The 12818-nt window shown below is 46.1% G+C and overlaps 1 protein-coding gene across 1 annotated transcript in view; it reads left to right on the top strand.

Moving 5' to 3' along the window:
- Positions 1 to 10992: 10992 nt before the first annotated feature.
- FOXRED2 (FAD-dependent oxidoreductase domain containing 2) overlaps positions 10993 to 12818 on the top strand; it is an 18500-nt gene continuing 16674 nt past the window's right edge. The window contains exon 1 of the mRNA XM_015410194.1: positions 10993 to 11726. Within this exon, the coding sequence (XP_015265680.1) occupies positions 11161 to 11726 (566 nt within the window). The 5' untranslated portion in view covers positions 10993 to 11160. The remainder of the gene's footprint in view (positions 11727 to 12818) is intronic.

The raw sequence follows: 12818 nt of genomic DNA, 5'->3' as shown, positions 1-12818 counted from the left end.
GATTGGCAACAATGGTTCCCCAGAAGGGAATAGTTGGTTTGGAGGGTGGAGTCTATGCCTTTGTACCTGTCCGAGGTCCCACGCCTCCTGAAACCTCACCCTCTCCAGGCTCCATCCCTCACATCTCCAGGAATTTCCCTCCTGGAGTTGGCAACCCTATCTCCTGCCCAGCCAATCCTCAACCTACCTCTCTTTCCCCCTCACTCTTCAGCTTTCCACCCCCCACACACCTGCAGCCTCTCCCATACTCTGAAGCCCTGACTGCTACGTCACATTGGCTGTCATACAGGGCCCACCTCAGCAGCATATAAGGATACAGAGCCCACCATTTTCTCCAGAGGAACTGATCTCTGCCATCTGGAAAGCAGTTGTAATTCTGAGTGATCTCCAGCCCTCACCTGGAGATTGGACACATTTTACCTCAGAACAGCAAACTGTTTAGAATGTTAGAGGCAAAAGCCAATCAAGTCGCATATGCAAACGACCTCTGTGTTCCGAGGCAAAGGCCAATGAGGCTGCATATGGAAATAACCTCTGTTCTGACTGGCTACGGGGTGGGAGGAGAGGAACAGCAAACTGTTTAGAATGTTGGAGGCGAGACTCAAGTAATGCAGCCAGTGGATAGGGACAGATTCTGAGTGACACACCAGGGCGCCAACCAATTCTGGAGCGTATGGAATGTTCTAGAGAAATGCCATCACCATTCGGCTTTTTTTTATAAGGGAGATGCCCCTGGATCTGCTTATCTGCAATGCTCTCAAAGTGCCAATGGAGTGTTCAGGTACAATTAGAAAAGAATCTAACGTACAGTGTAAGAAAACCTGCATTGTGTGATTCAGTCATGTGGGGAGGTTGGCTGTGACTGTGCTCACGAAATATAACTGAAATGGGTTTATAAAATTATCTCAAAAATTTTGTTCAGCAATGAGCTGCCATTGTAAAGAGATGTGTAATGAACCCCTTTCTTTTTGACTGTGTATTGTGGCATTCACACGCAAGGCACTACTTCAGACATAATCTCTGAAGAATCTTCCTTGTGGGTTGTTAGCCTCTACTTCCGCCCTCCTCCACTTTAGAGGGAATTGTGCGTATTCTCTCCCTGGGGCCTTCAGCAACCGAATCGAAATACAAAATAACATCTTTTCCTCTGCTCACCAATTGCAACGAACTATTAAAAGCTATTATCAGTAACATCTTAATGGATGGAATCCGTACTCTTCCGTTGCCAAAAGCATGCCTTGGATGAGGGCCTTGCAAGGGAAGCGGCTCCCTGTCAATTAAATGCATTTTTATGCTGCAGAGCTGGAGGGGGCAATTGCTTGAACCTTGGCGTTCTGCTCATTAATGGCCTTGGCAGGCAGACCTGGCTAGATGAGGGGACTGCGGGGTTTTCTCTAATCATATTCCAATAGTTCCCGCGTGGCCTTATCTCTTCCCAGCTGCTGCAGAGAGGCATACGTGTGCTGCCTGGTGCTCCGTAGGAAGAACTGGGAGTTCCGTTCTAAGCATTTTCACTGTTGAGCGATTGGAGCCCAGGATCTGAGTTCATTATCATCTTAGATCCCCAAAGTCCTTTGCAAAATAATAAACAGTGCTCACAGCCTCGTTAACAATGCACAGCAGGGAGCCAATGCACCACTGGCTGGTGCAGCACTTCCTTGCTACTGTAGCAGCAACAGAAGCTGTTCTTTCTTTCCCTCCACTGAGCGAACAAGGAGCAACAACCGTGTTTCTTGAAGGAATGTGTGTGACTGCTCAGTGAGGAGTGTGTCTTATGGTGTCCAAAGTGGCAGCACCAAACTGCAGGTATTTTACAGTTGTATTTCTACACCTGTACCTCAGGTTATCTTTGATTTACACTGGATTTAACCAATGAACGTGAACTGTGTCGGACTAGGATCCAGGAGACCCCAATTTGAATCCTCACTCTGCCATGGAAGCTTTTTAGGAGACCCTGGGCCAGTCACACAGCCTAACCTACCTCACAAGGTTGCGCTTAGGATAACATGGAGGAAATGTATGCTGTTCTGGGTCCCATCAGGGAGAAATGTTGGGTATAAATGAACTGCGATAAATATGATTAGCTGTTTTGCAGCACAATTCTATGCAAACTTCCCTGGAATCCCCCACTGTATTCAATAGCACTAACCCCCGTGTGTGTGTGTATGTATGATTGTAGCATTAGTACAAAAGTGTATTCGGTTTTGTCAAATTGTTGCAACTGGCCATTTCAACCTATTCCTGTGTGGGAGTAACTGCTTGCTTTTGAGAGTGGAGGAAAGAACAGATAATTGCTTGGATGTGATTTAATGCTGCCCTTCTGTTTCTACTGGGCAAGCTTATTTAGAAGGCAAGAGAGTGAGTAACCAAAAGCTTGTGACAAAGAATAAAAAGCACTCATTAGGGAATAAATTTCACAAAGTCATGATTTTCAGGGCCTGAAAAATGTGTGGTATATAAACATCCTGGACAAAAAAAAATGTTAATAATAAACTCAAATCTGGATGAAAATGCATTCATCAGTGGCAATGTTTCCTCTAAGCTGTGGAGTCCTGTGAGCAAAAATTCTACTTTGTGAGCTACCAGCTTCAAAGTTGTGAGCAGGCAGGTGATTTGGCTACTGGATAAATTAGTTTGCTCAGGACTGGAGCCATCCTTCCTGAGCGAAGATGAGAATGTGTGAGCCGGAGGGTTAAAAACTGTGAGCTAGCTCACACTCACTCAGCTTAGAGGGAACACTGATCAGTGGTCAAATTTCAATAAACGTAAATATATAAAAAATTACCAAATACCTCATCAATATGCAGCTCACTATAATGTGTGGGGTGTCTTTCCCCCCTGTTCTGGGTCATTCACATTGTTTAAAAGGCCATACTCAACATAGTTTCACTGTAGGAAAACAAAATGAGTTAAAAAGATATATCGAATGAGCAGGAAACAGCTACCATGTACATGTGTTTAGTTAAATGTGGTCAAACTGCTTCCAACTTATGGCGACCCGGTGCATTCATGACCTCCGAAACATCCTGTTGTTAACAGCCTTGCTCAGGTCTCACAAACTGAGGGCCCTTGTGGCTTCCTTGACTGAGTCAGTCCATCTCAGGTTGGGTTTTCATCTTCTGGTGCCTTCAACTTTTCCCAGCATTATTGTCTTTTCCAGTGACTCTTCTCATATTGTGGCCAAAGTACGATAAGCCTCTGTTTAGTCATTTTAGCTCCTAGCGGGGAGTTTACGCTTAATTTGATTTAGAACCCACTTGTCTTTTTGGTGGTCCATGGTATCTGTAAAAAGCTCTTCCACAGGGCTTTTTTTGTAGAAAAAGCCCAGCAGGAACTCATTAGCATAATAGGCCACACCCTGACAGCACAGCTCATTCGCATATTAGGCCACACCCCCATGTTAGCAGAAGTGTGGTCATCCAGCCACACCTACCTTTTGCTTCTTATTCTCTTTACCTTGTTTGTTGTCAAAACCCAGTGCTTTTTGCATGTTAGGCCACACACCCCTAATTGTAGCCAATCCTAATGAGTTTCTGCTGTTGGGTGTGGCCTATTATGCTAATGAGTTCCTGCTGGGCGTGGCCAACTTGGGAGCCAGCCGGAACTCCGTTCCTGTGCGTTCCTGCCCAAAAATAGCCCTGCTCTTCCAACACCACCATCATAGGTTCAACAAAAACATGACCTTAATTCTAAATGGCATGTTGTGGACCACTCAGAAGTTTTTTCCAGTCATTTAGTCAATAAAACTTCCTGGCCTAAAGAAGAGGTGACAGGGAGAACTTCACTTAAATTTCTACCCATCACTCAACTGCTAAAGTTGGGAATCAGACCTATATATTTTCGCATGCTACTTCTCCACTGCTTTCACAGGTTTATTGTATCAAAATAGACTCCCTTCAAACTAATAATTAGAACCTAATGTACACTCCATCCCATCTGAGAACAGATACCTAATATCCTGCCTACTATGTATTTTTGGTTCCTTTGTCATGTGGTCCGGCACTTTCAGTAGGTGAATGATCAGCTTGCTTATTTAATATTTGTATACATTTAAATAACCCAATAGGTTTATTAGTATTCCCTAGCACTTAGCTAGATGGAATACTAAATGCTAGGAGATATCAGGACTCACAACAAAAGGTTTCTTCGTCAGAGAGCTGTGTTTCTCAAAAGCTTATGCTACAATAAAGTTTGTTAGTCTTAAAGGTGCTACTGGGCTTTTTACTACTTCGCAGCAACAGACTAACACGGCTAACTCCTCTGGATCTATGAACAAGAGGTTTTGAGCTGAACAAGGCAAAACCACTAGACCTTACTGGGGGGAAAAGTCCCAAGTATTAGCATAAAATAGAAGCACAGCACAGTTTCCTGTTACCCAGGCTACTCCAGTAATCACTTTGAGAGGGTAGCTGTGTTGGCCTGAAGAGCTAGAAGTATCACCTTAGAGACCTGCCAGATTTTGGGGGTATAGGCTGTGACTCTCAAAATCTTGTGGGTCTTTTAGATATTACTGGGCTTCAATTCAGCTCTTCTATCACCAGAAGTCTCATACCATCCCCGGTCAGATTCCTACCTGCCAAGAAGCTCCGACTTATTTCCACCACCCTTGTTTCAAGTGCAAGAAATGTATGTGTTATGTCTGGGCATGTGCAATCTTCCACTCAGGCTTAACTGCTGCTGGTGCTAGTCTGGCAGGCCACCTAGTTGGAGCTTGAAGCCCAGAACAAAGGCAGGCAGGATCCTGGAACCTGCCTGTGGATTGGCCCCTGGGGGTAGCCAGCCAATCTGGAGCCTGGAGGCCATTTGAACTCACCAATCGCATGGGGGCTGGGAGTGGCTTAGGTGTATATAGTTAGGGCAGTTGCCCCATGTAATGCATTCCAGTTGAGATGCAATAAACTGCTGCTTGTTGAAATCACTCTTCCTTCGCCTCTGCCGTGTTAAACCCACTATTTAACAGTATGGTTGTACCATATGCTGAAATTGCCAACCCGGCATAAATTCCCATTTTCTCTGCCGCTACAAAGAAACGGCTGAGCATGGTGAAATGTATTCCATGGAGGTCACGGATGTATTCCATGGAGGTCTTTCCATACAATGGGGATACAAGTCTGTCTACTTAATTACTGTATAGGGCACATGCTCACTGAAACTCAAGGCAGATTATGCAGTGGGTCAAACTCAGTCAATATAGGATTACAGCAATCCGGAAGAAAGCATAAGGTATTAAACATGATATGATTAAACAGTGCAGAAAATGATATTGCATAAGTATAAAAACAAAGCCATGAAATATATACAGTGAAAGGATAAGCAAACTATACACAGTGGTATAGTTCACAGTTGTGCTCCCGTTATAAAACAGCCTTCCTGAACTATTTTGTTATAACCTTATTACGTTTATTAAAATGCCATCCTGAACTGTGTTTTATATAGACTGCAGAACTACAGAAGTGTGGGAGCCTTTATGACCACCTCGGGCAGGTCACTCCACAAGGTGGAGGCCACAACAGACAACATGCAGGTTGATTTTGCCCATTTGCAGGGTGGCACCCGCAGAAGGCTCAGCTTAGATGAGCAAAGCTGTTGTCATAGAGCCAGGGGTCATTTCCTGCAGGAGTGCACAGGAGCAGAGCTCCGGCAGTAAGGAGCCCAGAGGGCGGGCACATGCAACAAGCCCCTCCCCCTGCTCCCAGCAGCTCTCAGTTGGGCCACGAGAAGCAAGAAGCAGCCAGGCAAGTTGCAGAGCCCCCACCCCACCCGGCCCGCCTTCAGGTACCAGCTCTCCCTACGATCTGCGCGTTACCCCCCCCCCCCAATAGCTAGCAATCCAAAACAGGCCAGTGGAGCCTGAGTGGTAGGTGTGATATATACAAATAAGTTATGCTAATAAGTTATGCTAATGAGCTCCTGCACCTCTTTTTCTATGAAATGACCCCTGCATACAGCATAACAGGAGAGGCAGACTTGCAGATAAGGGGGTTTAAGGCCATCCAGGGCTTTGTATGTGATGGTAGTTTGATGAATCTTTTGACAGATGTGCAGTCAGTGGAGTGACTGCAAAGTGGATATGGAAGGCATGCTCCAGATAGCTCCCGACATTAACAGAGCTTCGGCATTCTCTGATCTGACTTCAAGGGCAGACCTATGTAGAGTGCAATACAATACTCTAGTCTTGAGGTTACTGCAGCAGGATCTGGTGGCCAGATCGATAGGTCAAGTCAAGGTAGAGAACCTTTTTCTGGGCTAAACTGATTTGGAAGCCACATTAACTTCCTTCTCCAGTAGTCAACGCTGGATCCAGTATAACCCCTATGCTCAGTGAGAGTCAGTGGAACCTCATCAAAGTTTGGAAGCAGAGTGCCCTTAAAATCTCAGACTTCTCAAGCAGCATTACCTCTGTCTTGTTGGGATTCAGTTTGTTTATTCATTCTTAGCCATCTGACCACAGCAGTCAGGTAGTGGCTCAAGACCTCTGCTGCATTACCAGTTTGGATAGAGAGGTACCTATATCAGCATATGATACCCAATTTCAAAACTACAAATGATTTCTCCTAACGGTTTTACATAGAGATTGGATAGCATCAGAGATAGGATTGCACCCTGTGAAACCCCACAAGTATAGGTCCCACGCTGATGACAACTGGTCACCAATGACAGCCCTTTGAGTCCAGTCGGTACGGATGTCTCCATACTTACTTCTCCCTCCAAATGTCTCAACAAAATGGCATGGTCCACTTAATCAAAGGCTGCAGTTTGGTGTAGTGGTTAAGTGCGCAGACTCTAATCTGGGAGAACCAGGTTTGATTTCCCACTCCTCCACTTGTACCTGCTGGATGACCTTGGGCAAGCCATAGTTCTGATAAGAGCTGTCCTTGAAGAAGAGTTTCTGTCAGAGCTCTCTCAGCCCCACCTACCTCACAGGGTGTCTGTTGTGGGGAGGGGAAGGGAAAGGAGTTTGTAAGCTGCTCTGAGACTCCTTTGGGTAGTGAAGGGCGGGGTATAAATCCAATCTCTTCTCTTCTTCTTCTTCAGATAGATCCAGTAGGAGCAATATATATGTGAAGCTGCCTTCTACCAAATCCTGTCATTGGTCCATTTATTATCTACTATGCCAAGCAGTGGTGGAGTCCTTTGGGTAGAGGTCTTTCTCAGTCTCAACTACACATGGATCTGGGAGTTCAGTAAATGGAACTCCTAAGTCCCCCCCCCCTTCTATCTAAAAATCAGGCATGTAGGGCAAAGGAAGGGGGGAAGCCTCCCCCCCCCCCCCCCCCTCCCCCCCCCCCCGCTTTCCCGACTGGAAACAGTTCTAGGGAGATGCAACTTGCCCCACTGGGGCAAATGTACAGGTTCTCAAGAAACTGGCCCTGGGAACCTTTGCGTGAATGTGAAAGGTAAACATTACAGTATGGAGCTGTGTGCCCTTTCCAGCGTTGTTTACAGGTTGCTGTCTACCTGGACTGTACCTCTTGCATTTCTTGGCCTTTTTGCAGCCACTATTTACAATTTTCTTTATATCTGTACACATTCATATGTAAGCTGCAGACTGCTAATGACATATCTCATGTATCTAACCATGTGGATCTATGAAAGCTGGGATCTACTAAAAGGAAGGACAGGATTTCCCATTGGAATTACATCCCATGAAAGCTTATGCTACATCTGCTAGTGTTTAAACTTCAGGGGCGGTCCCTTTAAGAGTAACGCGCTTCCGCCTTCATCAGAACACGTGACCAAGGACGCGGTGTGGAAGCGTTTTCTTCAGCGAAGGCACCAAAGCGATCACGTGACAACGTGAGGAAGAGGCGCGAAGCGGTCCAGCACTTTTCTTTAGGGAGGAAAAGAGAGGGCGCACTAGCCGAGGATCTCGTTAATTTTCTTCCAAAGCGTCTTACTGGAGGACCGGAGCACTATGGGCTCTACGGTGCCGGTCTAGCGTGTAGTGCTGCGGGGCAGCCGCGCGAGACCAAGACCCACCTGCCCGATTCGCGGCGGCGGGACGCGCCAGGTACGTCAGTGCGTCGCGCCGCAGACTGTCACGCGGTCGGTCTCGTTCCCTTTTCCCATTGGGCGGGGAAAGAGGGTCATTCCGTGCCATGCCTGAGTCGCTTCGCATCGTGGCCAATAGAGGGCGCTCAGCGCCGACAGGTTCCCAGAGGGTAGGACGGGCTCCAGGCCAATATTCATGGAAGTGTTGGGTTCATGTTGCAGCCTCCTTTGATAAAGCCCCCTAGAATAGATGCATCCTGGCTCCTCTGGCTGAGGGGCAGAAGTAGCATGAGAGGTACCTCCCCTGTTTCTTGGTGTTCAGAATCATCATCGCCATCAATGTGCATAATCCAAAACCAACACTGAAGTAATAACTTGTATTGAGACCACATTGTGTTGCATTATTTTTGTTGTTCTTAATAAAAGGCATTTATGGATTTTGTTTTGCTATGGACCAACACAGCAGCATCCATTTTTAATTGATAGGAGTCATGTACTTGGGTCTGGCTTCCAGGACTTTACAGCTCTAGTCCCCGGAAGGATCCATTCTGAGCTCACCAGCTGAATTATAGAAGTGGCAGAATATCACCCATCTCTGCACTGCTTGGCTACCAGGACTGTTTAACAGGTTTCCTAAGCCTGCCTTTTTCCAGCACTACTTGAACCCAAGGCAGTTAACAACAGTCAGGCAAACAAAAAATAATATCATAACTAAAAAAACTCAAAATCGGTAGCCAGCACACTGCTGATCCTAGGGAAATCATCAAGCCAGAAAAACCCTGTTCAGCCCATATCAATTGCCCTCCTAAATAATTCAGTTTTGTAGCCTCTTCTAAAAGACAAGATTATAAAGCCAGCCTGCCTTTTCCAGGAGGCCGTTCCAGAGCAGAAGAGCAGTAACCAGAAAAGCCTGTGCCCAGGCAGCCATGAAACAAGGGTGATAGTCTACACTGCCTTAAAAAAGAGAATAAGAACCCTGAATAAAGAATGGGAGACATGTATATAAGATTTGCATGTGCTAATTTACATATGTAGATACAACTTTCCACATAATTTACATATGTAGATACTGCTCACCATGGTACCAGCTCTGTCTGGGACAACAGGTAGAGCTCCTTGGGTGACAGCCTGTCACTCAAATGTTTACAAAGGATTTCTTTAGCAAAAACAGAATTAATATGAAGGGGGAGGACAGTGCTTAATTTGCTAGAAAAGATTGTTTCCTAATCTCAGTTGACTGGAAGGGGAATGGGCTGCAAGTTTGTACTTTGGATGTGTACTTTGTGCATGCTCAGAAGTGCTCTTGTTTCCAGGTAAACAGATAAGCACAGCTGCCCCAACTAGTGCAAGGTATGGGTGATTCAAGCTGCAGCCCTGTGCACATTTACTTGAGTGTGTAAGTACCATTTAACTCAGTTAATCTTGCTTCCAAATAAACACAGATAAGACTGAGCTGTCAAAGTCCTCACACCAGCTAATGAAAGAGACAATAGATAAATGCCATCTTAAGCAGAGTCACAACCTTCTCAGTCCACAGATGTCAGCGGGTCTGGAAGTAAGTAACTCTGGTTACAATTGCACTGTTAAAGAGGCCTGCTTAAATGCAGCACTGATCCCAGATCTTCTATTGCTACAGCTGTGACAGGCTCCTAATTACTGAAATGTAAACACAATCAAAGGAGCTGCGGTGGCTCAAGTGGTTAAGACGCTGAACTGCAGGCTGTGGAAGGTCAGTAGTTCAGCAGTTTGAGACCCGAGTTGCCGCATGATGGAGTGAGCTCCCGTCTCTAGTTCCAGCTCCTGCCAACCTAGCAGTTCGAAAGCAAGAAATACTTGATAAATAGGTACCACTTTGGTGGGAAGGTAACAGTGTTCCGTGCGCCTTGGTGTTTAGTCATGCCGGCCACGACCACGGAAACGTCTTCGGACAGCGCTGGCTCTTCAGCTTTGAAACGGAGATGAGCACCGCAACCCTAGAGTCGGACTTGACTGGCTTTCGAGCAAGGGAACCTTTACCTTTAAACACAATCATGTTAGATTTCCACATAGGGGAAATAATATAATATGTGTGGTAGATTAATCTTACTAGGTTTCTGTATGTCTGTATGTCCACGCAGTGGCTACGCACACGAGCCATACGAGACTGACCAGCTGTTCAAAGGTGACTCCTGAGCAAAGAGCAACTCCAAGGTAAACATTTGCCCGATAGCACCCTGCCTGTGATAATCTGTAAAGCCAAAAGCAACTGAGTCATGGTCTAAAGGGAAGGTAAAGAAGGGTGTCTAGCTGAAGTATGCCAAAGGAAGAAAATTCAGCCTGTGAATGGCAGCTGTGAAAGAACAATGGGAGGGAAATCTACTGAAATGCTGGGGAGAGAAGCAATGGAATTAAGGGCTGGGGAACTGTTGTGTGGAAGCAGAAGTGGTGCCAAGGTTCCCACTTCACTCATTGCGAAACTAGCAGGCACGTTGCATGCATCTGCCAGACGACTAGGCCATAAATGAAAGCGCTAGATTCACCAAAAAGGCACACAGTCAGAAAACAATGTGTAGTAGTAAAGCCACTGCAGAGCATGCCACAAGTACAGGGAGAATGCCCACTCATTTTGTAACATGTTTGCCCTATGCAAGAGTTGGCACCTGTCACTCAAGAGTAGAAGGTTTGTGCTCTGCCTCCCAAATGCATTCCTATAGAAGATCTGCAAATAGAAGCCATAGCAGTGGTGGAAATTGGGAAGCAAAGAAAAGACAAAATAGAGGCAAAGAGGTAAAGCTTTCTCAAGTTGCTAGGGCCACAGAGCTTTGCAATGGGATAGAGCCACAGGGCCAAGTAATTCCTTAGATGGGACATTTGCCTGATCCCTTTAGCTTCACTATATAACTAAAGACACACACAAATCATGGCATTCATACCAGCACAGGATCACTAACCGTCCTAGAGAAAAAAATATCCTGTCCTTTTAATAGATATCCTTCTTGATGTTTTCCAGGGGTAGGTTTGGCAAGATCTGGCTATACATCAACCCTGGAGAAGATGAAAGAGACAGAGTTGCCTGCATGATGTGCCCAGAGAGGCTAGTGCCAGTGAAGCCACCGCTGGAGTTCTCAGTGGATTGATTTGACTTCTGCCTTTTTGGCTCTTCCAAGTGCCTTGTCTTTAGGTTTTGCAATGAACAGATTTGACTGGTTTGCCCCCGCCATGCTGCCATCTGCCTCCAGGTGTGTGCAAGACCTTCTGCTAACCTTTGCATTCTCTTTGGTCTCTGCTTGGGCAGATGACCGTCCAGTGTCTCCGCACCATGACTATTGCATCATTGGGGCTGGCCCCTCAGGATTGCAGATGGCCTATTTTCTCCAACGTGCAGGCCGGGACTATGTGGTCTTTGAACGTAGCCACATACCAGGACATTTCTTTGCCTTGTATCCCCGCCATCGCAAGCTTATCAGCATCAACAAGCGCTACACAGGCAAAGCCAACCGTGAGTTCAACCTTCGCCACGACTGGAACTCACTACTCAGCCATGACAGTAGGCTTCTTTTCCGACATTACTCCCCTGACTACTTCCCTAACGCCGATGCCATGGTGCGCTACCTGAGAGACTTTGCTTCCTTGCAAGACCTCCAGGTGCGCTACAACACATCCATTACTCATGTGATGCTGGAGAAGGACACCAAGGCATGGAACGGACACTACTTTTTCCTTACTGATCAGAACGCTCAGCTCTATAAATGCAGGTGAGTATCAAAGCATCCCACCTAACCTGTTAAGGCATCCATGTGTTGCAATTCCTTCTGTCGTGATTACAAAATGGTAATTCCCTCAAAGTGCCACCTTTCTTGGTCTTTGTCCTAGCATGATGGCTCTTTGTTATACTGAGACAAAAACAACAGCTTGAGTTGCCCCCTAACTTAAGAGCTAAAACAGGTTAGTAGAAGCCCCGTGTGAAATTTTAGAAAAGGATGAGCTGCCACCTACATAAAGGTATTATTGACTCTTGGAATATTGGACCATGGTCAACTAGGAAGCCATCAGCTGAAAATATCTGAACAATTAATTGGCCAGCATGCCAATTCTAATCATAACTAATAGCTGTTGATAGATCTGTTCTTGTCTCCTACTTGTAACTGTGAATTCTATACAGTGTGTTGTGTACAAAGAGGTTTGTACAACCTTCATTTTCTAACCCTTAGTATTATGGAAGTGGGACAAAGATTTCAAGAGACATGCCCCGCCATGCATAATTTTATAAACTTCTGTCCTGTTCCCCATCTCCTTAGTCATCATTTTTTCTAAAATGAAAAGCCCCAGACTCTTTCCTTGTAGAGAAGATTTTTCAGTGCCTTGATAGTTTTGATTGTCATTTTCTATATTTTTCTGCACTCTGTGAGGCAAGATGATCAGAACCCTTTGCAGTATTCCAAATGTGGTTGCATCATATAAAGGTAGTGTAAAACTAGCCGCTTTATTTCCAGTCCCTTTCCAGTACTGAATAAGCCTTTTCCTCCTGCAGCTGCACACCGAGACTACATTTTGTACATGCCTGTGTGCACTTCCATACACTGTCTGATGTTTTTTTCCTCCAGCATTTATACATTACAAGGGGGGACCCGCGATACTCGCGGGGGGGTGGTGGAGGGAGGCAGAGGAGGAAGCAGCAGGAGGAGGTAAGTACCCCCCCCATCCTGCTGGTTCCCCCCTGTCCTCCACCCCCCTCCGTCTCCCCCCATTGCCTCTCCCCCTCAGCTCCTCTCCCCCCCCAACCCGGCACTGAAGCCAGGGCCCCCCTCGCTGTTTCCCTCCCCCCTCCCAACCCGGCACTGAAGCCG

This window comes from Gekko japonicus, unplaced genomic scaffold, assembly GCF_001447785.1.
Source record: "Gekko japonicus isolate JY-2015 unplaced genomic scaffold, Gekko_japonicus_V1.1 scaffold933, whole genome shotgun sequence".
Taxonomy (NCBI): domain Eukaryota; kingdom Metazoa; phylum Chordata; class Lepidosauria; order Squamata; family Gekkonidae; genus Gekko; species Gekko japonicus.
This window is presented reverse-complemented; position numbering and strand designations above follow the sequence as displayed.